Source organism: Ursus arctos, unplaced genomic scaffold, assembly GCF_023065955.2.
Source record: "Ursus arctos isolate Adak ecotype North America unplaced genomic scaffold, UrsArc2.0 scaffold_14, whole genome shotgun sequence".
In the NCBI taxonomy this organism is placed as follows: Eukaryota; Metazoa; Chordata; class Mammalia; order Carnivora; family Ursidae; genus Ursus; species Ursus arctos.
Genome location: NW_026622808.1, coordinates 31,149,814 through 31,176,872, shown reverse-complemented (window position 1 = coordinate 31,176,872; position 27,059 = coordinate 31,149,814). Strand labels below are relative to the sequence as shown.

General features: G+C 52.6%; 1 protein-coding gene across 1 annotated transcript; it reads right to left on the bottom strand.

Moving 5' to 3' along the window:
* Positions 1 to 98: 98 nt before the first annotated feature.
* On the bottom strand, positions 99 to 26,014 carry PTPN23 (protein tyrosine phosphatase non-receptor type 23). The gene is made up of 25 exons (XM_026500708.4): positions 25,844 to 26,014; positions 17,820 to 17,894; positions 8,884 to 9,011; positions 8,553 to 8,629; positions 7,807 to 7,856; positions 7,520 to 7,651; positions 7,173 to 7,253; positions 6,971 to 7,102; positions 6,836 to 6,883; positions 6,353 to 6,409; positions 6,180 to 6,238; positions 5,961 to 6,040; positions 5,725 to 5,839; positions 5,567 to 5,632; positions 5,025 to 5,170; positions 4,444 to 4,755; positions 4,189 to 4,343; positions 3,937 to 4,088; positions 3,669 to 3,848; positions 1,816 to 3,580; positions 1,550 to 1,734; positions 1,351 to 1,455; positions 1,124 to 1,262; positions 907 to 1,020; positions 99 to 828 (listed from the first exon to the last, which is right to left on the bottom strand). The coding sequence occupies exons 1-25, from the start codon at positions 25,925 to 25,927 to the stop codon at positions 349 to 351; spliced, it is 4,917 nt and encodes a 1,638-aa protein (XP_026356493.2). The 5' UTR covers positions 25,928 to 26,014; the 3' UTR covers positions 99 to 348.
* Positions 26,015 to 27,059: the final 1,045 nt, after the last annotated feature.

The window sequence follows — 27,059 nt, the reverse complement described above, 5'->3', positions numbered from 1 at the left end:
AAGGCGCCGAGCCACATCCACGCTCATTAAAGGCACCACGTTTCAGGCGGTGCTACCGAGGCTCAGGCTCCCTTCCTAAGGCAGCAATGGGCAGACGCTGGCCAGAGAACAGGTTGGTTTATTACTTTAATAGCAAAGAGCTGAAAAATGTCAGGTCCCACAAAGGAGCAGAACCCGACCCAAGGCCCATGAGGCATTTCCACCCCACAGGGGTGCGGGCTGGGCCAGGTAGGGCTGAAGGCAGCAGGAATGGGAGTAAGAGACCAGGCCTGCCGGAGAGGCCCTGCTAGGGTGGGCAGACCGGCGCAGGAGATGATGTAGTGTAAGGACCGGGCAGGCAAAGCCTATTCAGGTTTTGTTGAGTGTCCAGAGCGGATCCAGAAGGCTGAGGGGGTCATCAGTGGGACGGGCAGCCCGCAGACCCTGCCCATTATGGGCCTGCAGAAAGTTCTGCTTGCTCATCCGCTGCTTTCCTCGCAAGGAGTTGTCCAGAGAGAAGGCCTCAGGAGTTAGGGAGGCCAGCAGCTCCAGGGAGGAGGACGGGGGCCCCAGGCTGGGGGCCTCAGGTACTGGCTGATCCTCCTCAGGCTGGGGGGCCTCAGGCTGGGGTGAAGAGAGGGGGGGTGGGGAGGAGGATGGGAGCTGAGCGGACTCCGGGAGGCTGGCTGGTGGCAGCCCCGGGGGCTCTACGGGGCCTGGGAGGCTGGCGGCCAGGGAATCCAGGCCCCCGGGAGGGCGGATGCTGAGCTTGGCGATGGTGGCCTGGATGGAGCTGATAGGCACGTCCCCGCCGAGGACCAGGTCCTGAGAGTCCTGAGGAAGGTGGTTCTAGGAAGACAGAAGTGGGTGGAAACCAGTCCACGAGGCTGCGGCTGGCCCCGCCAGCCCCAGGGGCTCCTTCCTCACCTTCTGACTGACGCTCGTGCCTGCCGATGGTCTGCCCGGAGGGGGCATGCCATGGCGCTGCAGGACCTGCTCCACATGTCTCACCACCACCTCGTGGCAGAACCTGAGGTGCAGCTGGAGAGGGCCCTCGGCTTGGTCAGCCGGGCCGGGCCTTGCTGCCCCGCGGTGGAGGGCCCCTCCCACACCCACCGACCCGCCCCCACCAGCCGCGCCTCACTTTCTCCTGCAGCATGTGCTTCCTCTGCTGTCGCATGCGCCGCACCAGCTGAGGCAGCTCAGGGATCCCGTTCCCAGCCTCTACCTCCTGCACGGCGGCGTAGAGCAGCGCGAAGGCTCCCGTGCGGCCCACCCCAGAGCTGCGGTGGGAAGCGGGTGTAAGCAGGGCCCAGGGCTGGGCCCCCGTCGGCGCCCCTCCCCCCCCCCCCCCCCCCGTGCGGGCCGTACCTGCAGTGCACAACGACGGGCGTGTGCAGGGGCCGCTGGTGCAGGTAGTGCGCGTGCACCTCCTGGATGAAGCGCAGCAGGTTGCCGGGGCTGTCTGGCAGGCCTCTGCGGGGTGCGGGCGGGAGCCGAGAGCCGGCCTCAGAGGGTGCCCCTACCGCACCCCCCACCTGCCAGCCCCCACCCGGGACAGCAGACGCACAACTCAGGCCAAGTGGGGAAGTGGAGGTGCACGAGCGAGCGCTTGAGGCTCTGGTCCCGGAACTGCAGACTCAGCACCCGCTCCACGTGGGTCTCAGTGGCCCGAACACTGCTCAGCGCCAGGCTCAGGGCGCCGTGCACCATGGGCTGGCCTCTCTCAGTGGGGAAATAGCGCGCCACCTTTTGCTGAGGGACCAAGAGGTGAGGCCGTTAGGGCTCCTCTTCCAGGGTCCCTCCTGCGCAGCCCCCTCCCCCTCGCCCTCTCACCTTCTCCATCTCGGCCTCCGACACCAGCATGACGATGACCGACACCTTCTGCTCGTGCACCATGAGCCAGAAGTCCGCAGCCGTGCCAGGCAGCGGTGCCTGGGTGGCCACCAAGGGCGGGCAGTAGGGCGAGAGCCCCTCCACGCGGCTGGCGTTGATGTAGTCGTCCTTGCCTGAGCGCAGCACCACGCGGTTGCTGTCGTACGGCATGACATCCTGGTGCCGGTTCTTCAGGGAGTAGCAGCGGGCAATGGCGATGGACCGGCCACGGGCATCATGCTCCTGGGCGTCCTGCAGCTCTCGCCACACAGCGTCCAGCGCCGCCGCGTCCCCCAGCTGGCCTCGGAAGGCCTCCAGCTCCCGCTGCAACTGCTGCAGCCTCTCGGGGTGCTCGTAGGGGTCCTGCTCGATCAGCCGCAGGGCTTGTGGCCGGCGGCCCTCGGCCGCGTCCACCTTCGTAGGCTGCAGCAGGGGCTGCCCGCCCCCGGGGGGCTGGGTGCCTCCGTGCTGACTCTCCGGACTGGAGGACAGCAGGTCTGCAGCCGCGGTGCCCCGGCGTACGCATGGGGGTGGCTCTGTGGCAGGGGGCCGAGGCGGCACTGGGCCGGGCCCTGGTGACGGGGCAGGTGAAGGCACCAGGTGGGGGTTGGGGGTGGGCTGGCCGGCAGGTGAGGGGCCTCGAATGGAGAGAGGAGCTGCCTGGGGGCCCAGAGGCCTGGGGGAAGGGGCAGGACCGTATGCCAGGGTGGGATGGGGAGACGGAGGTGGCCCAGGGGTGGGGAAGGGCAGAGCCCCTGAATGGGGGGGCAGAGGGTCCTGAGAGGGGCCCGGGTAGAGAGGGGTGTGCAGGGTTGGTGCTGGCTGTCCCAAGACGCCAGGCTGAGGGGCGAAGGGGTAAGGGGGTTGGGGGGGAACCCGCCCCGGAGCCTGGGGTGGGAAGAGGTTCGGATGCTGGAGTGGAAGGGGCTGCTGGGGGGGCTGGGGCCCAAATGCCACTCCTGGGGGATGGGGCTGGGGCCCAACCCTGGGGGCTGGAAAACCTGGGGGAATCCCAGGAGGAAAGTGGTGCTGGGCAGGGGCAGCTGCGAGGGGTGGCTTGGCCCCTCCCATAGGGTAGGTATAGGGCGTGGGCAGTAGCTGTGGCTGTGGTGGGGGCACCGGGAAGCAGGGCTGGGGAGGAGCAGGGCTGGGGTTTGGCCGTGGTGCGGCGTGGCTAGAGATGGGGGCCTGGACACTATCTACTGTGGTAGTGGCTGGCCGAACCACCATCTCAGGGCCCGAGAACTGGGGAGGTGGGGCTGAGGGCAGACCTGCAACTGGCGGGGGGGGCCCTACCCCCCCATAGGGACTGCTTATCACACCGTGCTGTGGGGAGGATCGGGGCACGAGGCCCAGCTCCGGTGTGTAGGCGGGGGCTGAGTAGAGGGCAGGTCCAGGGGCCATTGCCATTGCAGGGTGGCCTGGGGCCTGGGGGGCCCTGGGCTGCAACACTTGAGTGGGACCTGAGTAGGTACCAGGAGGTAAGGGACCTGAGAGATAGTGGGGTCCTGGGCCCGCGGAGCTGGGGAAGGGACTGGGAGGAAAGTGGAGTGGCGCCGCAGTTCCCAAGTAGGTGTCGGGTGGCCGTGGGCCAGCCACCATGTCAGGGGGCAGGCTGCGCAGCTCCTCGGGCAGGTCTCCTGGCTCCACTGCCTCCCCCTCCTCCCTCCGGGGCAGCAGCGGCTTTGGGGCCGTGGGCCGCGGGGGCGGCTTCTTCTTCAGCTCCCTGTGGAACAAGGTCAGGAAGGAGTGGAGCCAGACCCCCATCAGCGGAGCTGCGGTCTGGGCTGCAGCAGCCCCGAGGCCACACCCACCTGTCCAGGAGCTGCTGGCGGGCGGCCTCGCGGGCCTGGCAGGTGGACTGCGCCCGTTCCAAGAGAGCAGCCACCTTGCTTTCCAGGTCCGCATAGAAGTCCTTGCCCTCCTGGGACTTCTTCATCAGGTCCTCATAGGCTTCGTAGGAGGCCACCAGGGTCTGGAGCGTGGAGTTCCACCTGGTGGGCATAAAGGGCAGCAGGAGGTGAGGCGCTGAGCCAAGCTCTGCATGGGAGTCTGGGCCAGAGCGCAGGGCGGGACACTGACTTCTGGTCCAGTTCACTGAGCACCCGCCGCACGGCTGCGTACTGCACGTTGGCCTCGGTCAGCGCCCGGAGAACGTTGTCCTGGGCTGCCAGGTTCTGCTCCAGGTACACCCTCAGCTGGTCATACTTCTTCAGCTGCTCCTCAAACAACTTCTGAGGGAGGGGGGTGGGGTGCGGGGGGCAGACACTCAGGGCCTCACCACTGCAAGGTGGAGCCCACAGTTAGAGACTGTCCCCAGCTCCCCAACCCCACCTTCATCTCAGAGTGGTCCGTAGTCACCAGCGAGGCCGTGATATCATCCTTCTGGATGAGCTCCCGCAGCTGCTGCTCCAGGGACACGCGCTGGTCCCGCATCTCCTGCACCTTGGCCAGGATGCGCTTCAAGTTCTGCAGCACAGCCTTGTCCTCTGGGAGCAGCGGTGGTCGGTGAGACCAGCGGCTCCGGCCCCGCACCCCCTCCCACAGGCATGGACGGGGCGGGCGGGCGGGGGAGTGCGTGCGGCTCACCCGGGGTGAGGGCTGGCGTGGGCAGGGCAGCCCGGACCTGGTCCAGCGGCCCGCTGAGCAAGCGCAGGTTGCCCACGTGCAGATTCATGGCCCGGTGCAGCTCGCTGTTGGTGAAGGAGGCCTTCTCATGGACTTCCATGTACTTAGCCCAGTCTCGCCTCACCTCGGCCAGCTCTGCCTTGGAGCCCGCCAGGCTGGCCCCGGCCTGGCCCAGCGCCTCCTGCAACTTCTGCTCAAGCAGCTCGTCCTCTTCCAGCAGCTCCCTGATGTCCTTCAGGGAGGCCTCCACATCCGTGAACACACCTGACAGCACTGGGGGTGTTTGCGGGAAGGGAACAGCTCCTGACGCAGGCACACCGGGCACCCAACTTGCGTCCGTCCCCGGGGAGACAGAACCACCCACACGGTCAAGGGCTTGCGTGTGGCCCCGGGCTTGCTGAGCAGGGCAGACGCAGGGTGCCGGGATCCACGGAGGCCTCAGGGTGGGTGCTTGCACGACCTCTGTCCTCAGTGAACAGGGGACATGGAGAAGGCCGCTGCAGAGGACTTCTGCCACCCACTCGCTTCTCTCCCTTGCTAACCTTGCATGGACTGGACAAGGTTCCTGACGGTGTCGGGCCGGACACTGAGAGCCGCACACTTCTCCATGAGCTGGGGTGGGATGTGGCTGTACGCATCAAGGTTGTCCACGGTCTCAGGGTCCAGCTGCATTGAATCCATGAACTGACTGCGGGGTGGGGGAGAGACAGGACCAGGTGGGCGCCGACCCAACTCTCTCTCCTCTCGCGAGGGTGAGCCCCCACCACTGAAACTAGGTCTGGGGTCCTTGCAGAGACAAATCAGCATCCTGACCTCCATCACTGGAGGTCTAGCCTGGCCCCACAGAACACACCTGGGGCACTGCTGAAAACAGACACAGGAACATCACCCTCCCAAGCCAGGTGACTGTCCCCCTATAAATCTAGCACCTAAGACCATGGGCAGGAAGGGCAAAGCCAGGAAACCTGATGCAAGAGGACATTCACTCTTACTCTCCCTGTTGTAAGCAGCACTGGGGACCCCACAGAGGCCTGCGTCCTCACCCACCCACCCATCCCCCTCCCACCTCCAGCCCTGCACTCACTCCAGGACCTCATTCTTGTCTTCAATCTTGGCCATCATCTCCCGAAGCAGCTTGGCCTTCTCCTCACTGCCAAAGTGACAAAGCAATTGCTGGAAACTAGGTCTTGAGACCTTCCAACCCCAGCTGTGCTAAGAACAGGGCCAGCCCCTCCCGCCCACCTGTATAGTGACGAGGCTTCATGAGCAGCCATGGGTACCAGTTTGGCAAAGATGTCAGGGCCTGTAACAGCGGGGTCTGTGGGGTTCACTGGTAAGGGCTTCACCAAGGGGGCGCCTGGGAGAGGAAGAATGGTGAGAGGAAGAATGGAGGCCCACACAAGCCTCCAGTCTGCCTCTGTTCTATACTCCCATCTTCACGCTCTCCCCCCATCCTCGGCCTCCCCTCAGCTCCAGACCTTTTACAGGCTGAAGGGTGTCCAGTGCTGGGACAGCCTCGTGGTAGATGAAGTCATTGTCCTTTTTGGCAGAATTGTACCTGGAGTCAGAAGCAGGGAGTCCAGCAGTCAGGCCACTGCTCTCAGCTACCGGGGCCTTCCTCCCAATGATGCAGGCAGAGGACCAAGACCCTCCCCAACAAGAAGGAACAAAGGCCACCCCCAGCCCCACAGACTCACTTTCCTCCAATGACATCCATAGCAAAGCGCAGTGCATCCTGCACCGTGTCAGGCTGGCCCTATGGGACAGGGATGGGAGGGGACTCAGTGCCAGGCCAACCCTCGGCCCCACCAGGCGTGCTCCAGGTTCTCTCAGGGCTCTGAGGGGCAGCCAGGCTCTTCCTCAGCTTTACCTTGGCCAACTTGATGGCTTCATTGAGCTTGTCCAGGGCACTCTGGAAGTATGCGACCTGTGGGGGGCAGCAGGCAGAGCCCGGTCCATCCTTCCCTCCCTCTGCCACCCCGTTAAGCCCTGCCTGGCCATGAGGTGACCCGCTGGAAGACCAGAAGCTGAGGAAGCAGCCAGGCATCAGCCCAGCCAACGGCACTGAGTGCGGCAGCCCAGCCGGCTCCACCTTACGGCTCCACCTCCCACCCAACGTCCCCACTGGGGGGGGGGGGGGGGCAGCTACACCCGCAGTCCGCTGGGGATGAAGGTGAAGCAGATGGGACAACACAATACAAACACCAGACCTGCAGCTGTGGGGGAGGCAAGGATGTGGGGGTGAGGACAGTGAGGAGAGCCTCCCCCTTTGCTGTAAGGGAAGGGACCGTTCTAGCACCTCGTGAACACGGCTGGCATCAGTCCGAACCCCTCCTTGCCACAGCTCACTCACCCGCTCACCGAACTTCTGCTGCTCCTCAGCCTGCTTTCCCATGTGCAGCTGGGGGAAGAAAGGACAGACACCACGACTTAGTCCCCAAGCTGTGGTCGCCCCCCCGCCCCCCCCCACCCGTCACGGGGCTCGCACATGAGCCACGGCTGCAAAGTAGTAGATCTTCATCTGCACAAGCTTCTTCCAGTCCTTCTGGATCCGGCCCAGCAGTGAGGCGGTGTCGGGGTTCTCCAAGGCCCGGCATGCCTCCTTGTAGTAATCCACCACCTGGGGGCCAGGAGTAAACTGAAGGCCTGCTCTCAGTCCCTTGAGGGCCACCATCCACCCCTGCCCCTACCTGTGCACTGATGCGGGCCACCAGAAAGCTCTTCCTGTTGTCCAACATTGACTTCTCCAGAAGGCACTCCTGAGCCTGGCCCTGTGCCGACAAAATGCAGGTGCATTCACTCGTTCACCCAGAGACCTTACCCTGCCCATCAGGGGGATCACAGAGAGATCCCCTGCCCTGTCCTCTCTCCTCCCGCCTTCGCCACTCCAAGCAGCACTGTCCTGCCCTGATCCACCGGGGACTCAAAAGATCAAAGCCAAGGCCCCACTGCCACGTGCACAGGGCCTGGTCCAGGATCCAGCGCTGGCTGTCCCCTCCCTGGACTGAACTGGGCCCCAACAAGGGCACCTCCTCACCAACATGAGGTTGACGTTGAGAGTGAGAATCTGGCGACTCATGTCCACGCTGTAGGCATGAGGGAAGTGCTCGCGCAGGTAGGCGAAGGCGCCTGCTGCACACTGGAAATGAGTACAGGAGACCTTCATGCCCTGGGGAGGAAGAGGACGATGATGGCCAGAGGCAGAGCCAGACAGCTGCCCGTGTCCACTCCCACGGGACAGGATGCAAACTCTGGAGGCAAAGAACACTTAGTCCCCCCCCTGCTTATGTCCTATGTCCCGCCCACCGCCCCTCCCCTCCTCACCTCCTCAGACACCCGCTTGTCCATGGCCCCCAACATGGAGTGCAGAGCCCCTGGGGAGTCAGAGGACATGGTGTCAGGGCTAGCCTGGGGCTGCTCCCCGAGTTGCCCGCCCCCATGCCTTTGTTGAGCATAAGACAGGGAGGCTGTGTTGTCACTCATGATCTGGAAGACAGGGTCTGAGAACTGGGGCAGTTGGTCCAAGGACACCAGAAGGGGAAACTCCCAAGTCCATCCAAGCCCCTCAGTCTCTTGCTCTACACCAGGCAGACATGGGGGTGGAGGAAGGAGGAACTCCCATCCATAGCACCCCGCCTACAGGTCCGGTCTTGAGGCCCCAGGGATGCCTACACAGGACTCAGGCTCCCCAGCTTCTCCCTTGGGCCATACTGAGGCTAAGTCATCAGGGCTGACAGCAGGGCTAGTTGAGGCCAGCCTTGTTCTCTCAACTAGAACAGCCCAAAGCCATTAGGGGGGTCAGAGCTGTCCAGTCAAAGAAGAGAGGTCACCGCTCCTAGCCAGAGCACACAACAGCAACACCATGTGGCAGCCAGCCCAGCGGAGCTTCTCCCCAGCAGGGTGGCTGCCCATGGCCCAGAAAAGAGGTGCTGGCAGAGCTATGGGGAAAGTGGCGAAGGGGTCAGCATCCAGGGGCTTCTTTCCATGAGCCCACTGCCTTGTGACCTGCTGAGATCCTGGGTTGGCAGGGCTGGGAGGTAGGGCCAATGGGAAAGGGTTAGGCAGCTCACCGAGGTTGTAGAGAATGCAGGCCTGCTCATACTTGATGTCCTCATGAGCCACAGACTTGCCAGAGAAGATCTCGGTCCTGCAGACATGCCACCCCCATCATCTTAAGGGAAGGAGCTGGCCAGGGCCTTGAGGCCAGGTGAGAGGATGAGCCACCCCAGTGCAGGTCAGAGGGAGGCCTAAGGACACCACACCAAGCCACTCCCCATCCTCTGCAGCAGGAAGAGGGGAGGGGGCTGGGGAAGGGGAGGGGACATCCCCACCATCCAAACACCATGGGCCACCCCAGGGACCCTCCAGGCTCCCCCCGCAGCCCTGCCTGCCAGCTCTCACCAGGTGACAGGAACGGCGGCCTCCTGGCCCGAGCCCATGGGGACCCGACTCTGCAGGTAGTGGAGCTGGCCTAGGTACTTGCGCAGGACACTGCAGCCCTCAAAGTCCCGTGGGACACGGACAGCATTCTGGGGGGCGGATGGGAGAAGCAGGCCTGCCGTCACTTGGGGTAGAGTACAGGCAGGTCTGTCTGCCCACAGAGGCTCAAAAAAGAAATCTGCATCTGAGCTACGAGAAAGCCCACAGTGATGCCTGCAGCTGTTCAACAGCCATCCCACCAGCCAGGGCGGGCTGAGTCAGTCCCACCTTTCCGGAACGCAGTTTTACAATAGGCGTTAAAAATGTGCACGTACCTGATGCTACCCACAGTTCTGTATCTAAAACACACAATAAAAGATACCCAGAAAAGCAACTGCTTGGTGAGCATACAGGGATATTTATTGCAGTATTATTAACAGGGTCAAATATTGGATGCCACCAACATTTCCATCAAAGAGAACTGTTTAAATAAGTTATGCCAAGACTACAAAAGCAAATACAGCCACAAAGACTGAAAACGAGAGTCTCTATTATGTTTAGATGTTCGTGATGTATTTATTGAGCCAAAAAAAGGTAACAGATGAGCAGTATGATTTCATTTACGTAAAATCGTATAGATACTGACAGCCAACTAGGTATATAGACAAAGATAAAAGATTCTAGAAGGTTGTACACCAAAATATTAAGTGATTACCACTGGGTAGCAGGGTGTACGTAACTTATCCTATTCTGTATATACACACAGAGACATACATTTCTTTTTATTGTTTACTCTTTACACCACTTTCGCTTTTTCCTATTTTTAAAATTTTTTAAGATTTAAATTCAATTAACATATAGTGTATTATTAGTTTCAGAGGTAGAGTTCAGTGATTCATCAGTTGCATATAACACCCAGGGCTCATTATATCACATGCCCTCCTTAATGTCCATCACCCAGTTACCTCATCCCCCCCACCCCCCTCCCCCAATTTCCACTTTTTATAAAAAACAATAAAGCTATTCCCATTTTGGGGAAATAAACAAAACAAAGCAGATGAACCCTGTGCTCAAACAGAAGAACAGACAACATCCTCTCCCAGAAGCAGGTGCACAAAACAAAGAAGGGACAGGCTAGAAGGACCATGCCCACCCTCGCCCCGCCCGCTGGAGAGAGCCACGGCACCCTTCCGCCCCCTTGGGGACTTCAGCAACAACAAGGCCCAGAGGAGAGCTGGCCAGCACCGGCTAGCAGAAACCCTTCTTGGAGGACACCGCACTCCAGAGCTGGGCTCCAAGGCCTCTGCCTGGGATGCTCTCAGAAGGAACGGCAGGGCAGGGCTGGGCAGGGCTAGTCGGCCCCAGTCCCACTCAACAGCGCTCCCCAGGCCCTCCGGCTCCTCTCTGAACAGGAGCATAAGCTCCCTCCTGCAGCAGCCTCCAGAGGGCCTAGGGCAAGGATGAGGCGTGTTCATAGCCATACAGCGAAGGTGTGACCTGTCCCTCAGGCCAGGGCTTCTGGAATCTGGTCACCACCCCCTCCCCATCAGAACCTCTGCCATAGTCAAATAGCACAGGGACTTCACATTTTCCTTCAGGCTGACACATTTTTCAAAGTGGAGCCACATCCTAAGCAGCCGCCTCTTTGAAACAACAGGGCTGATGTGCTAGCTACATTTTTCTTTAACACTCACTAAAGCAGATTCAAAAAGGTAACAGAAAAGATTTGTCTTTGTACTTCCTAAAACCATCTCTGAGAAACAATGGAAGCAACCCTCCCTCCAAGTCACACAATTCCACCGGCACTTTTAATCCGGCCAAGGAAGAGGCCCCCCTGTCCCGGTGCACCTGCCGTGTTCTCGGACGCCCTGCATGGCCCTGCACCTGGAGGAGCTAGGCAGAGCAGGAGCAGCTGAGCTCGGAGATCACGCCACTCCCACCCCCCCACAAGCCCCTCACCATGCCTGCCAGCTTTATGCACTGTAAATCAAGAATACACCTCAGAGTTGCAACTGGAAGGTCTTAGAGACAACTCTTCCAGCCCCTGCTTTACGGATGAGGAAACAAAGGCCAGATCGCATAAAGAGGATTGCCTACAGCTCCCCAAGTTTTATCTGCCTTCCATTTCCAGGGGGCACCAGGGTGGGTCAGTTGGTTGAGCACCGGACTCTTGGTTTCAGCTCAGATCATGATATCAGGGCTGTGGGACTGAGCCCCTCGCTGGGCTCCACGCTCAGTGCAGAGTCTGCTTGAGAGTCTCCCTCTGCCCCTCCCCCCCTCGAGCCTTCTCCCCTTTTGCCCCTGCTCCCCCCACACGTGCATGTTCTCTCCCTCCCTCTGCCCCACTCCCCGCTCTTTCCCCCTCTCAAATGAATACATCTTAAAAAAAAAAAAAAAAAAAGGATCTGCAATGGACTCCTAAGTAGCTCCCTTAATTGGAGCCTTCCACTGTTGAAACTCTTGGGCCAATTTTTCCAAAGTACAATAAGCAAACTGGCACTTGGCCTTGATAACACTGTCCCCGCGATGCTGTAGGCAGTACAATACTTCTTGCTTGGGAACTGAGCCTACGTCAGATCTTCCAGCTCTGGTTCCCATACCTGTTGCTCCACTGTGTCTCTGGTGAACCACCATACGCATGGCTGGGACCACACCACCTCAGGAGGCTGAGGGAGGCATCAGGAAGTCCCGTGGAAGGATGAAGACCTCACTCGAAATTGCCAAATGAAACCCCCACTCCAGCGTCACACTTCCTGGATCCCTCATGAAGCCTCTCCTTCACTGGGAATCTTGGTTTTTCTCTTTGTTTTTTTCCCCAGGATTTGGCTCCTCTGCCTTCTTCCCTAATGCCGGAAGCTTAGCCTAATGCCGGGGTGCTGCACCGGGCTGCTCTGCTCAAGGACTCTTACTTAGACCACCACGTGACGCCACAGGAACTTCGTTCTATTCACTGCTGAAGCCACAGGGCCTACAGGAGGCCCTGAGATTAGGAGAGCGGTCAATGAACATTTGCTAACAGAATGAATAAAGCAGGACTGGAACTCCAGTATAGGAAGAAGACAAAGAGCTCTTCTTAGTTCTCTTTGTTTGGGATCATGCTTTGCCCCCTGCCAGAGCTGAGCTGAAATTATTCAATATTATGTCATTTCTATTTAAAAAATGGGGAAAAATGCTTTCCTAATATTAATTCCAGAAATAGCATTTAGGCTATTGTTCCTTGTTTACTGCTAAGGGGCACAAGAAAGGTTAGAAACATAATAAAATTTAAGCGAATCTTTTTTTTTTTTTTTAAAGATTTTATTTATTCGACAGAGACAGAGACAGCCAGTGAGAGAGGGAACACAAGCAGGGGGAGTGGGAGAGGAAGAAGCAGGCTCACAGCGGAGGAGCCTGATGTGGGGCGCGATCCCACAACGCCGGGATCACGCCCTGAGCCGAAGGCAGACGCTTAACCGCTGTGCCACCCAGGCGCCCCTTAAGCGAATCTTTTAACAATTAAAATGACTTGGTCTATAGTGCTTTGACAATGTTATTTTAACTTCCGGCTTTAAAAATAAAAACGAAATGTGTAAAATCACAGTGATTCTCTCTGGGCATGATTGTTTTGTTCTTTATATTTCTCTTATTTACCAAGTTTTCTACAGCTTTTATGACCTGTTAATTGATCAGAACACAAAGTGAGCGAGCGTACAGACACCCCGCCACTATAAGCGGCTCTGAGTCGCTAAGAGGACGAGGGGCCGCTGCACCCCCACATGCAGAAATAAGCCACCTGACACTGGCACAGTGGCCAGCGGCGCGCTCAAGCTGACACCCCGACGCCAGCGTCAAATCATTCTCACAATTATTAACCATGCTCTGGAAATGTCTGCCAATTCCAAGAAAATAAGGATTACAACCATTGGAAAGAAAGCAAAATCATTATGTGTATATGGTATGACTCGGGTAATTTGGAAAACCCAAGAAAATGAACTCAAATACCATTGGAAAGAAGATAATTAACGAAATAAATTGCTCGGGGCACCTGACTGGCCCAGTAAGGGAGTGTGCAACTCTCGATCTTGGCGTCATGTGTTTGAGCCCCACAGTGGATGGAGAGATTAATTAAAAATAAATAATAAACAACAACAACAACCAAAAACAAAATAAATTGCTCAACTGCTTCTCTCTATGCCAACTGTAACAGGTGGAAAAGATAAAAGAAGGGGGAAGGACACTCAATAATAGCAACAATAAAAAAAAGTCTAGGGGCGTCTGGGTGGCTCAGTCATTGGGCATCTGCCTTCGGCTCAGGGCGTGATCCCGGTGTTCTGGGATCGAGCCCCACATCAGGCTCCTCTGCTGGGAGACTGCTTCTCCCTCTCCCACTCCCCCTGCCTGTGTTCCCTCTCTCACTGGCTGTCTCTCTCTGTCAGATAAATAAATAAAATCTTAAAAAAAAAAAAGTCTAGAAATAAACAAAAGTTTACTGAGAAACCTGAAAAAATAATATATGAAGAAATGCAGAGAACAGCAACCTCATAAAGATATTAACTCTATCTTATCAACCTTGTAAGTTTTATGAGCTCACAAAATTCCCAATACTATTTTGCAGAACTTGACAAATATTCATGTGAGAATAACCATGGAAAACTTAAAAAAGAAGTTATTATCAGGAATTAGTCTTACCAGACAGAAAAATGCACAACAAATAATACTTAAAATATTGTGGACTTGGGCGCCTGGGTGGCTCAGTCAGTTAAGCGTCTGCTGTTGGCTCAGGTCCTGATCCCAGAGATCCCAGAGTCTCTGCTCACCAGGGGGTCTGCTTCTCCCTCTGACCCTCCCCCCTCTTGTGCTTTCTCTCACTCTCTCTCAAATAAATAAAATCTTAAAAAAAAAAAAAAAAATACTGTGGACCTGTCACAGGAGGATAGATGGTGGAAGAGAACAGGGAATTCTGAATAGACCTAATGTGTATGTAAGAATTCAGCATAGGAGTGTTTCCAAAAATAGAAAAAGTATGGAGAAGTTAAAGCTTGAGCCTACCCTCATCTATCATATACTTAAATGCCATATAAAGGTTTACGTAAAAATCAAACAGTACACGTACTAAAGAACATCAGTAACTGCTTACATTTTATTTAGGTGATGAAGTTTTTCTCAGTGCATAGCAAAGGCAGGTTAAAGGAATGATGGGATGGACCTGACTTTAATATTTATATGTCAAATTTGAAAAGTTTGCATTAAAAACATAATAAAAACAATAACTGGGGCTCCAGGGTGGCTCAGTTAAGTGTTCGACTCTTGATCTCAGCTCAAGTCTTCATCTCAAGGTTGTAAATTCAAACCCCACACTGGGCTCCACGCTGAGTGTGGAGTCTACTTAAAAAAATAAAACCAAAACAAAAAACAATGAACTGAAAAAATTTGCATCACGTAAGACAAAGGAACAATATCAATGTGTGAATAAGTCTTATACCTTAATAAGAACAAAGATAAAGGCATACCTCAGAGACACTACGGGTTCAGATCCAGACCACCACAATCAAGTGGGTCAAAATGAATTTTCTGGTTTCCCAGTGTATATAAAAGTTACGTTTACACTATACTACAGTCTATTAATGCAGTAGCATTATATCTTTAAAAGTACATACCTTAATTAAAAAGTACTTAACTGCTAAGAAATGCTAACCATCATCTGAGCTTTCAGTGGGTCGTAATCTTTTTGCTGGTGGAGGGTCTTGCCTCCATGTTGATGACTGATCAGGCTGGCGGCTGCTGAAGGCTGGGGTGGCTGTGGCAAATTCTTTAAGACAACAATGAAGTTTGCCCCACTGATAGGCTCTTCCTTTTACGAAGGATTTCTCTGTAGCATGAGATGCTATTTGAGGACATTTTACCCACAGAGCTTCTTTCAAAACTGGAGTCAGTCCTCTCAAATCCTGCTGCTGTTTTACCAACTAAGTTTATGTGATACCCTAAATCCTTTGTTGTCATTTCAACAACTTCACAGCATCTTCACCAGGAATGGATTCCAGCTCAAGAAACCATATTCTTTGTTCATCCATTAGAAGCAAGTCCTCATCTGTTCAAGTTTGATCATGAGATCGCGGTGATTCAGTCCCACCTTCAGGCTCTGATTCTAGTTCTCATGCTGTTTTCACCACATCTGCGGTGACTCCCTCCACTGAAATCTTGAACCCTCAAAGTCCTCCATGAGGGCTGGAATCCACTCCTTCCAAACTCCTCTTCATGTTGACATTTTAACCTCTTCCCATGAATCATGATTGTTCTTAATGTCATCTAGATGGTGAATCATTTCCAGAAGGTTTTCAATGGACTTTACCCAGATCCATCAGAGGAATCACCATCTATGCAGCTATAGCCTTATGAAATGTATTTCTTAAGGAATAAGCCTGAAAGTCAAAATGACTCCTTGATCCATGGGCTGCAGAATGAATGCTGTGTTAACAGGCATGGAAACGTTTATCTCGTACATTTCCATCAGTGCTCTGGGGTGACCGTGCGTATTGTCAACGAGCAGTCACATTTTGAAAGGAATCTTTTTTTTCCTGAGCAGATCTTAGCGGGAGTCTTAAAATATTTAGTAAACTCCGTTGTAAACAGAAGTACTGCCATCTGGACATTGTGGTTCCATTTCTAGAGCACAGCAGAGTAGATTTAGCCTAATTCTTCTGGGCCCTAGGATTTTCAGAATGGAAATGAGCACTGGCTTCAACTTGTAGTCACCAGCTGCATAGCCCCTAACAACAGAGTCAGCCTGTCTTTCGAAGCTTTGAAGCCAGGCATTACTTCTCTCCAGCTGTGAAGTCCTGGATGGCATCTTCCTCCAGTATAAGGTGGTTTCATCCACACTGAAAATCTGCTGTGTGGGGTAGCCGCCTTCGTGAATTATTTTCTGGACCCCTTGCTGCAGCTTCTCCATCAGCACTTGCTGCTTCACCTTGGACTCTGATGTTAGGGAGACGGCATCTTTCCTTCAACCTCAAGAGCCAACCGCTGCTGGCTTCGGACTCTCCTTCTGCAGCTCCCTCACCTCTCTGAGCCTTCACAGAATTGGAGAGAGTCAGGGCCTTGTTCTGAATTAGGCTTTGACTTAAGGGAATGTTGTGGCTGGTTTGATCTTCTATCCAGACCACTTGAACTTTCTCCACATCAGCAGTGTTACCATGTGCTCACTGGATTAACACTTTTAATTTCCTTCAGGAACTTTTCCTTTGCATTCACAACCTGGATAACTGGTGCAAGGGGCCTACCTTTCAGCCCACCGTGGCCTTCAACCTGCCTTCCTCACAAAGCTTAATCATTTTTAGCTTCTGATTTAAAATGAGAAACATGAGACTCTTCCTTTCACTCGAACACTTAGAGGCTGTTGTAAGGTTATTTATTGGCCTGATATCAATACTGTTGTGTCTCAGGGAACAGGGAGACCCAAGAAGAGAGAGAAATATGGGGAACAGCTGGTCGGCAGAGCAGTCAGAACGCACCCAACATTTACCGATTCAATTTGCGTGCTTTTATGGGGTCTATGGTGCCCCCAAAAACTGCAACAGTAACCCCAAAACTCACCGATCACACATCACCCTAACAAATATAATAACGAAAAAGTTTGTAATATTGTGAGAATTACCAAAATGTGACACAGACACACAAAGAGAACAAGTGCTGTCGGGAAAATGGTGCCAACAGACAAGCTCCAGGCGGGACAGCCCCAAACCTTCAATTTGTAAAAACACAGTATGTAGGGGCACCTGGCTGGCTCGGTCGGTGGAGCACACGACTCCTGATCTGGGGTTGTGGGTTTGAGCCCCAAACTGGGTGTAAAGATTACTTAAAAATAAAATCTTTAAAAACACACACGGTATCTGTGAAGTGCAATGAAGCAAAGCACAATACAAGGTTTGCCTATGGAACTCTAGGAGAAAAATGGACAAAAGACACTGGCAAGTCCTAAAAGAAGATATGTGATACATTAACAACTGTGAAATCTTACTATTAACCAAAAACTGAAAATTAGAACTCAATACCCTTTTCACCTACCAGACTGCCAGCACTGCATGGTAACAGCAGCAGTAGGCATGTACCGTGCCGGGGGTGGGAATGAAAGCAAGCGTCTCCTGTTCACCCACTAGTTCCTACAGAAACAACCAGAAGTGCCCAAGGATGCAGACACGGATCAGACTGACAACGGTGAAAACTGAAATAACCTAACGTTCTCTGAGACCAGACTGATTAAATCACAGTGCAATGGAATGATCACAGGACGTTAAAAATACTATGGTTCTGTGTTCATGGATACAGAAACAAATCCACAACACGTTAAATGAAAAAGCCGACTACGTAAACTATACAGGCGGTGTAGGGTCCTACTGTGTTTTTATACAGTATCCACAGTCGACCCTGAACAGTGTGGGGTTAAGGGTGCTGACCCCCCGCACAGCCAAAAATCCACTATAATTTCTGACTTCCCAAAAACTGAACTACTAATAGCCAACTGTTGGCCAGAAGCCTCACTGGTAACATAGTCAATCAACACACATTTTGTATGTTATATGTATTATACATTGTATTCTTATAATAAAGTAAGCTAGAGAAAAGGAAATGTTAAAGAAATCATAAGGAAAATACATTTACAGTACCGTACTATACAAAACCTGCATAGAAGTGGACCCACACATTCAAACCCGTGTTGTTCAAGGGTCAATCATATATAAAATTACAAAATATACATACAAAAATTTGTGAGAAGGATTTTTTTTTGTGGCTTTTTAGCATTTTCAAACTTTTCTATCATTAACTTTGCTTTTAAAGAGGAAAAAATATTAAATTAAAACAAGAACACAGTTCCAGGTGGTTTCTTCACCCCCCACCAAACCTGTCCTGTTCACAAGCGCATAAAAAGACTATCCTCCTACCTGTCTGAGCAACTCCAGCTTCTTCAGTTCCTCATTGTAGGCTTCTGGGTTCTCTCCGTAATTCTTTAGGACAAACTAGAGAGAGGGAGAGAGAGACAGAGAACAACGTAAACCACGAATACAGAACACTCCCCTGCTCTCACTCCTGCCCTGAGGCCTTGGCAGTCACCAGGCTAGATCCACTACCAGCGTATCTGCTGGACCACTGGGAGCTCTACCTCAATCACGGGGTAGCACTAAGATGCTGACCATGGGAGGCTCTACCTTTGAGCAAAATGGAAAATACGACCGGCTGGCCCTACGTGAACACGCTGGCTGGTCTTCATGAGGCTGCAGCCCTTTCTGTCAAGTTCAGGACTCTGGCAGCTCTGGATGCTGGGGAACTTAGCTGGCTGAAATGGGATCCTACTGAGCATCCCAAAACAGGCCACAGATTCAAGCCTCCCTCAAGGACTGGACCTTGCTGTGTTCTGGAATCACAACCATAATCCTAACCCAACAACAAATGCAGACAAGAGATACCACACAAGAGTGGGAGAGCAAAGCCTTCTCCGCCAGCCCTACTGGCTAGGAAAGGGCACCACAGTATAAATGATTTATATCATCCTCACCTTGGAGAAAGGCCCACAGGTGTGTGACGGGAATGTTCCAGACAGGAGAGGGAAAAGTCAGTGCCCACATCAGAGAGGGGACTGGCACGCCTGGCCACAAAAGCACTCACCACCTCAGGAGCTGACTCTCTCAGAAATGAGCACACTCATCAGTCTAGAGGCACAGCCTGGACCAAAAGACCCCTTGTTCATCCAGGATCAACAGACTAAGACCGCTGAACTGCCCCTGTTGCGGTTCCTGCTGCCTAAGGTAGCAATCTGGGGGAGCCAGATGGACCCATTCCGCAAACGCTACGGGCACTGATGCCCACCTCACAGGTTCCCTAAGGCCTTAACCAAGGTTTGTGAAGCAGAGAAGGAAGCTAAAAAGTCTGAAAAGAGGTCGCCTGCTCCGTCCAGTAGCACACTCACGCCATGTCTGTGGCCCACTCACCTGTTCTGAGGTCCCTTCCTAGAACCTATGCCACACAGCTGGGGCATTAGCCACAAGGGAACCCGGAAGGCCATGTGGCAGCTCCTACCTGCCCAGGCAGGGAAAGGGAGAGGAGGGACAGGCAGAGGGGAGGCGCCTGCTGAGCTTAGTTCAGCATCAACCAGTTACTTTCCCAAACCACCAACCCTGACCCTCTTCTGTTGGTTTTACTTCCTGCAAGTCCCATGTGTCCATGAGCTCTCTTCTCTAGCCTCTTGTCACCCCTTCAAATTTACCCCTTACCTAGAGACCAGACAGCAAAATCCACCGTCACTCCTAACTTCAAAGCCTTCTGAAACACACACACACCTGGGGAAAAAAATAAACCCAAACACACTTTCCTCAGGATAGTGAGATTATGAGAAATGAGTTGCAATCTAAAGAGAAAAATTGTAATCTGAAAAGGATGTGCAACAATGGCTCCCAGAAGCCTCCAAAACCAAAGGTACTCTAGGCACAGAGTTCACGGCCCTTCACAATTGCTCCCAACAGCCTTCAAGGACTCTCTTCTAGCAACTCCCAGGGGCCCCAGCCAACAGTCCTGTGGAATTGCTGCTCTCAGGTCTCAGTGCTTGTTCACATGTTGTCCCCTCTTCTCTATTAAGACTCAGATGAGGGGCGCCTGGGGGGCTCAGTTGGTTAGGCGTCTGCCTTCGGCTCAGGTCATAATCCCAGGGTCCTGGGATCGAGCCCCGCATAGGGCTCCCTGCTCAGCGGGAAGCCTGCTTCTCCCTCTCCCACTCCCCTTGTTTGTGTTCCCTCTCTCACTGTATCTCTCTGTCAAATAAATAAATAAAATCTTAAAACAAAAAAAAAGACTCAGATGAAATGTCACTTCCTTGAACTTTAGCCGCTGCTCTCCCTACATTCTAAACATGCCTTCACCAGACCGTGCCTGGCACAGTGGCAGGGTCATGGCAGTGACACCCCCCCAACCCACACCAAGCAATAAGTGCATCGGGAATGGTAGGGGCCTTATTAGATGTGTTAGATACTCAGCAAATGGTTCCATTTACAGGAAATGCAGAGGATGGATGAACAAACTGAAAATACTAAAAGGAGACACTCAAGAAAATTCAAAAGATGGGACCAACAGTTAACCCAGTCTCTGAAAAAAAAAATCAATGTCATGGGGGTGGGGCTGAACAGGAGACTAGTCTAGATTTTAAAAGATTAAAGAAACAGAACTAAATACAATATGGGAACCTTGACTGAAACTGAATTTGGGGGGAAAAAGTCAAAAATATTTTGGGGGGTGCCTCGCTGGCTCAGTGGGTAGAACATGTGACTCGACTTCAGGGTCGTTGAGTTCGAGCCCCACATTGGGTGTAGAGATTACTTAAAAATAAAATCTTTAAAAACAATGCTTTGGGGACAATAGGTGAAATTTTAATATAAATTATAGTAGAAAGTTTTTGTCAATTTTCTTATGTGTGATGATAATATGGTTACATAGGAGAATGTCCTTACTCTTAGGATGTGCTGAGATGTGTACAACTTCCTTTCAAAGCTTCATGAGATATATGCATATGCGCGCGCACACACACACAAAGAAAGAACACACAAACACGGTGAAATCAAACTCTTTAGAGCTGCAGAATGGAGTCTGGTCAGGATCTGAAGCTCCCGACAGAGCCTGAGAAGGAAGGCTCAGCAGCAGGAAGTCCTTGGACTCTGCGATCGCAGACCAGGAGCAAGAACTAGAAGGCAACGACAGGACCCCAGTGCACCTACACAACCAAAAGCCAGTTAGGGCTGAGAGGGCCAGAGAACCTCCAGAGCCTGGGCAGGCTCTGGAGTAGCTGGCAATCCTTTTCTGAGGAAACAGTAAGACCTATGGACAGGTCTATGTTAATTGGGAACGTGTCCAGGATCAGAGCCACTGCGGGGGTGGGGTGGGGGGGGATAAAAAAGAAAAGGAAGGAGTTACAAGTGCAAAATAGTAAGAGAATGGAAAGGCCATTTCCAGAGAGAAATATCAATATGATGTCAAGACCTCTAATACGGACTCACACGCATTAATTCTTGATTCTCACAAGCTGATGAGGTATATGATTTCCATGTTACAGGTGAGAAAAATGACGACCAGATTAGTTATATAATCATTTGTAGCAGCTGAAAGTCACTTAGCAATTAAGTGGAAAAGATGGGACCTAAACCAAGGTCTGCCTGATTCCAATGTCTATGCTATTTCCATGCTACTACTCTTCTCTTTTACGGAGCAACAAATGGCATGAAATTTTTTAGGTAGATGAGATCACTGGAAACAGTGATCCTGGGTCCTGCCATTTTTTTTTTTTTACAGATTGGAAAAAGGGAAACCAGAGATTAGCAATGGCAGTGCTAGAACCCTAAGCCAGGTTTCCTGACCCAGGGATATTCCATTTCTTTTCTATTAACACGTTCTCATGCTTCTGTGTATGTGCCCCCCCCTGCCACCAGGTGGTGGGGGTGTTTAGTTTTTGCTCTTAATTTGGTATAACACCTTGGAATTTCACGGTGCTAATTAAAGCAGTAATCTAAGAAAAAAAGAATAAAAGGCATCACATGTGTGAACATTACCTTTGTTCACCATACACTTATTTCTTTCTTCCCCACTTGCAGGATTTACTCAAATATGAGGCATTCCTTGGGCTGGTCCGTGGAAACACACATAAAACTAAGTCCCAAATACAGAACTGCTAATAAATACAATATATGCTTTAATACTGAACTTCAAATGAGATTAATTTTATTCAAAGAAAGAAGTTTTACTGCCCCTTGATGTCAGCAAGCCTAAAACGAAATTACAGGCCAAGAGCACTGAGGATGAGAACAGACCTTCATCCTTGCTAGTCTAACACCTAGCCCTACACTCAAGGAATCTCTCCGACATCTCTTCTAAACAACACCAGTAAGGACAACTCAAGTTACATCTCTTGGCGGGTGCTAGAACTAGACTAGGTCATTCAACCAACACTTGTGAAGCACTCTCCACACACAAGTATTTATTACTTCCCGAGTAAAGGAAAGAATCTGGAATGAAATGGATACTGGTTTTTGGTGTATGCGACTAAAGTCAGAGAGAATGAACTGGACAATGCACGTCATCTGCTCCTGAAGCTATTCTGCTGTAAAACACAACTGGGCGGACAGGTTCAGTGACTCCAAACCTCTGATAAGAGAAAAGACAGGTCACCACCAGAGGTAATGGGAGTGTCCCATGCTCCTCACTGCTGAGGAGGCAGGGTCCCCTTTTAGGCCTCTGGTCGTCTTATTTTCTTTTCTGTGCAAATGGCAAGTGTTTCAAAGGAGTAAGCTATCCCATGGGAAACTGAGAAGAGGGAGAGAAATTCCACAAACCTAAAAACCAGACTTTACCCACAAGTAAATAAGATGAACCATAAGAAGAGGTAGTAAGAGTGTGCGCACTGTTGCGCAAGTCAACTGAGTGCTAGGACCTGTCTGAATTTGGAGGAGTGGGGTACAACAGCCAGGCAGCTAAAGGGGCCCTGAGGACGTACGGTTCAACCTGAGTAATGAAAGGGAAGAAAGGAATTCCAGGAAGGACCAGAGAAAGAACAAAGGCCAGATGCGGAAGGAAAAGAGGCTGGCAGTTCCTATAGGAGAGGCCTGGGGGAATGAATTAGAGAGAGGCAGGCTGAAGCCAAGTCGTGGCAGGCCTTGAATAGCAGGCAGTTTCTCTGGAGGAACCTGGTGGAAAGGTGGCGATTTAGAGATCAATCCAGCCAGAGTGGGAGGAGGGGAGAGGCCCAGAAGCCGCTCAAGTTAGCAGGGTGGCTACCACATGATACATCTGCCCTTGAGGAAGGGTTACCATGTGGATCATCAGAAGATAAGCTCCATGAAAGCAGGGATTTTTGTCATTACATACAGCCCTGAGTTTCCAGGGCAGGCACCTACAGTCACTCAATAACGATTTGTTCAATAAATGAATCAGAGATGGATGTTAACAGCTAAGTCTAAGTGAGCCTGACTTAAGCTCTAGTGCAGTTGATTAAGGGCAGGTGTTTGGGAGAAGAGGCAACAACTTCAAATACCAACACCTGTCACCAAATCGCTCGGTGATGAAGAGCACAAGTCAGCCTTCATCAGCTTCCAGTGAGTCAGCACTTTGGGCTCCAAAGCACAGGTAAGAGAGTACAGAGCCAGCAGCATTTTCCCACCAGAAAACATGTGGGCCCCGGTATCCCAACCTAAAGCTTGGCACTGCAGTTCCAAACTGGCTTGCTGTTCTCCTGGCTCTTATTTCACGTTACTCCATAACTGAAGGCACGTCCATCAGGAGTGAAAACCAATACTAACCATTACGAAAGGTCTTTTCAACAGCCCAGGCTTTACAAAGAAACAAACCCTTTAGCTATCTGGAAAACTCCTACTCATCCTTCAAAGCCCACCAAGCCTTCTCTAATGGCCCCTCCTTAGGCTGGTACTTCTGTACACATACTCTTCCACTGATACCACCATTTAATTTTTAAATTTCCTCTACTAAATTGAACTCCATGAAAGAAAAAAAAGAATGTCTCTTATTCATTTGTGTTATCAAGGTAACAGTGCTCAACAGATTGACCTCAACAGAACGAATTTTTACCCCAGTAAACTAAATTCTACCTCTCAGCTCCAAATCACTGGTGAAGGGTCCCATGGCTGAAAGAAAGGGTAGAAGAGGACAAGGGTATGAGGGGCAGAGTCGGGGCTCTAGGGTTGGGGAGAGGCGTTCGGGTCAGGAAGAGTTCCCAGGATGAAGTGGCTTCTGCAGTCTCCTGCAGAAGAGTTCCAGGGTACTCTGACGGAGTTGGCCATTCACAAGCCCCGCCCACCCACAGGTTGCTATTCCTTTTCAGTGGGTTCATGCAAATACATGCCACAGTCTTAACCTACCAAGTAAGTGGCAATATCTTCCCCAATCCCAAAGAAGAGGAAACAAAGAAAAAGAGCTGATGTCTAGGAAGTGAGCAGTTTCTTCAGGATTTGATACCACCTCAGGCTAAATGGCTAATGAGCACCTACTCTCATGGAGGCTCAGAGAGGCTTCCAGAGAAGTCATTACTCACATAAAACCCTGTTGGTTTGGTAAGGGTGACCAGAGTATCAAAGGCTAAGTTCAAACAAAGTATTTCCTAGGATTTCTGGGCTAAGATTTTATCCACTGGATTTCCATAAATTTATGGTCACCATGTCTAAATTCCCTCTCAAATGTCATTCAGTCATTTGAGAAACATTTTCCTGAATGCCAACTATGTAGAGGGACCCCTGCTAAGCTTCGAGGGCAGGGAGATGCTTCTCAGGTCACTTAGAATTGAATAGGGGGGTTAAAACATAGCACACATACTAACACCAGGAAAAGAATGGAAAAAGGGATTCAGAGGAGAGAAAGATTAACCCAGATGAAAGGATTAAAGAATGCTTCTGGAAGAGAAAGAACTGTACCTTGAAAAGATGGACAGAACCAATATACAGAAGGGCCCCATCCCCATCCCACAGGACAAAGAAGAGAGCACTTCTGGATGGAAGAAATTCCACAACCAAAGGCACAGAAGAGCAAACATACAATGTTAGGAGAACAGCAAATGGCTGACTATGAACAGAATCTGTATCAGAAATACACAGATCAAGCATACACTGGGCCCTCAAAAATACTGAAAGGGCTGGGGTTGGTCAGGGAGAACTCTATATGGGTTAGGGCTGAACTTGAAAACAAGGGAGTTTTGTTGTGTTTTAGAAAAATTCATCTAACTGAGCTTGCATGGAAGAGCAGATAGAAGACCAAAGTCTGGGGAAAAGGTAACAAAACTCTCAAGTTTTAGATTAATCTAATTTCCTCTCTTTACAAATGAGGAAACAAATGCCCAAAGAGGTTTAGTTTAATGACGGAATCAAAGGAATACAAATTGTTAGTGTCTGAACTAAGGCCCTGGCAGTGTAGAGAGGGAGGGAGACAGCTTGGAGGAACCATTTTCAAACCTACTTTCTCCTACCCCTTTTCTTGAGTACCTTGCTGAGTGGTGCACCGTCTCGAATACCTGGGACTGACTTTGGCAGTTGCTCTGCTAAAACCACAAGGATGCCAACCTGCAACAACCTGGTTGCTCCTGTTCACTCCTGCTCTGACCCAATGCTACTAGGTGGCCCTCCCCAAGGCTGATGTCTCAGAGGGCACCTGATGCTCATTCAACACACCTGGCCCCTCTCCGAGCCAGCCCCACCTGATCTCGCCAGAGGTCTCTTGCCTCCACCACCACCAGACCAGCCTGTCTCCCCCGTTCAACTGAAGGTTCAACACAACAACTGCTAAGGTTTCTCCAGGAACTACAACACTGTTTAGCCCCTCCAAGCGGTTAAGAAAAGCAGTCCACAAATATCAAGGCACTATATCTTTGGATCCTAGGGGGCTCCCGAATATGGTTCTTCTTAAGAGACCAGGGAGAACTGCACCAACTGTCTGAGAGACCCCAATCGCAGAGGTCAGGCACTCCTCTGGCTCCCACCTTTAAAACACACACGCTGAACCACATCCGCGGCGTCCGTCCCGGGAGGATCCTGGACCGACCGCACACTTAGGGCACAGGTCAACGAGACGGCCAGGGCCGCCCACCCCCCCCGCGGGGCGGTCCGGGCGTGGAGGAGGAGGAGGAGGGGCGGAGCAGAACCAGGTCCCGAGCGTCACACCCGAGGAAGTGCGCTGCCTCGGTGGGAACTGTGGATGGCCCGGAGCAGAAGTCGGGAAGCGGGTTTCGACGAGACTGTGGGTGCTAGCCCCGAGCGGGCGAGGAGGGGACAGGAATGCCTGCGGGGGGTGGGCCAGGCTGAGGAAATCCAGCGGAGGCCCCTCCTGGCCTCACTCGACCAAGGCCTAGGGAGATGATGGACGCACAGGGGGCGTCACGCGCGGGCAGACGGCGCTACGCGGGAGAGGTGGGGGCTGTGGGGGAAGCACTTACCTTCTTCACGGCCGGCTGGAAGAGGAAGTCACCGGCCTCCTTCAGGTCCAGCCAGATCATGGGCATGCGGGGCACGGCCTCCATGGCGGCTGGCGCCCGCCGGCCACCCGGCCGCTCCCCTAGCTGCCCCAGCAGCTGCCTCAGCCGCGAGCCCCGCCCCTCCGCGCCGGAAGTCACTCGTCACGCGGGGATGAAAATTGCACGCAGGGCCTGCTGGGAGATGCAGTCCCCGCCCGCGCAGCTTTTCGGGCTAAGCGCTGCTGCCGTTGCGCATGCTCAGTCTCCTCCGCAGACAGGGCGTGGAGAGCGAATTTCCAGCCCCCCGCGAAAGGGTTTCTGGGAGTGATAGTCTTCTTTCGCTTAGCTGCGAAGCCCTCACAAGATGGTTTCCTCCTCTGTGGCCAGGCGGACCTGCGGGCCTGGCTTTGGGCTCGGCGCTCCTGTCTCGGGGCGGGGAGGGTGTTAGTTCAGCCATAAGTTTGTAGCCCCAAGTAGAGCCGAGGGACATAGAGGACAGGGGCAGGTGCTGTGATAGAGATAACGTGACGGGTGGGCCGCCCCAAAGAGGTGACTTGGAAACTGAGCCCTGAGGGAGGGACCCCTTGGCCAGGTGGGAGATGCAGCTAAGAAGAGAGCGAAGGGTTTTATCCCAAGTTGCAGAGCTTTGGGACAAAGAAATGACTAGTTAGAGACTGGTACACTTGGTCCAGCCTGAAAAGCCGCAGACTGCCTGAGAGACTGAGGTGTCTGTCCACTTAGGATGGGAAAAGAATGCCTTGGTGGAGTGTTAAAGCCCAGAGCCATGTGGGTAGACAGGCGGCGGTGAATATGTATGGCCACCTGAGTACCTGGGATGCCCAGACTGGAAGGGGACCACAAAACAGAGAAGTTGCCTCTAGAGGGGTGACGGGTAGAGCTGGAATTTTTAAATCATGTATGTATTACCTGTCTTTAGAAATAAGACGGAGAATGGTTTGGAGATCGTGAGGGCAAAAGTGGAAGCTGGGAAGCCAGTGAGAATCTTTTTGTAGTCTTCCAGAACATAGGTGATGCTGGGTTGGGGCAGAGGGAGGTAAAACGTGGGCAGATTTGAGAAACGTTTTGGAGAAAAAAGTGTCACAGCGTGGGGGGAATGAGAATGTCAAAGATGATCTCCAGGTTTCCAGCTGGTACAGTTGGGTGGCTGCAGGGCCCTTTACTGACATGGGAAAATGGG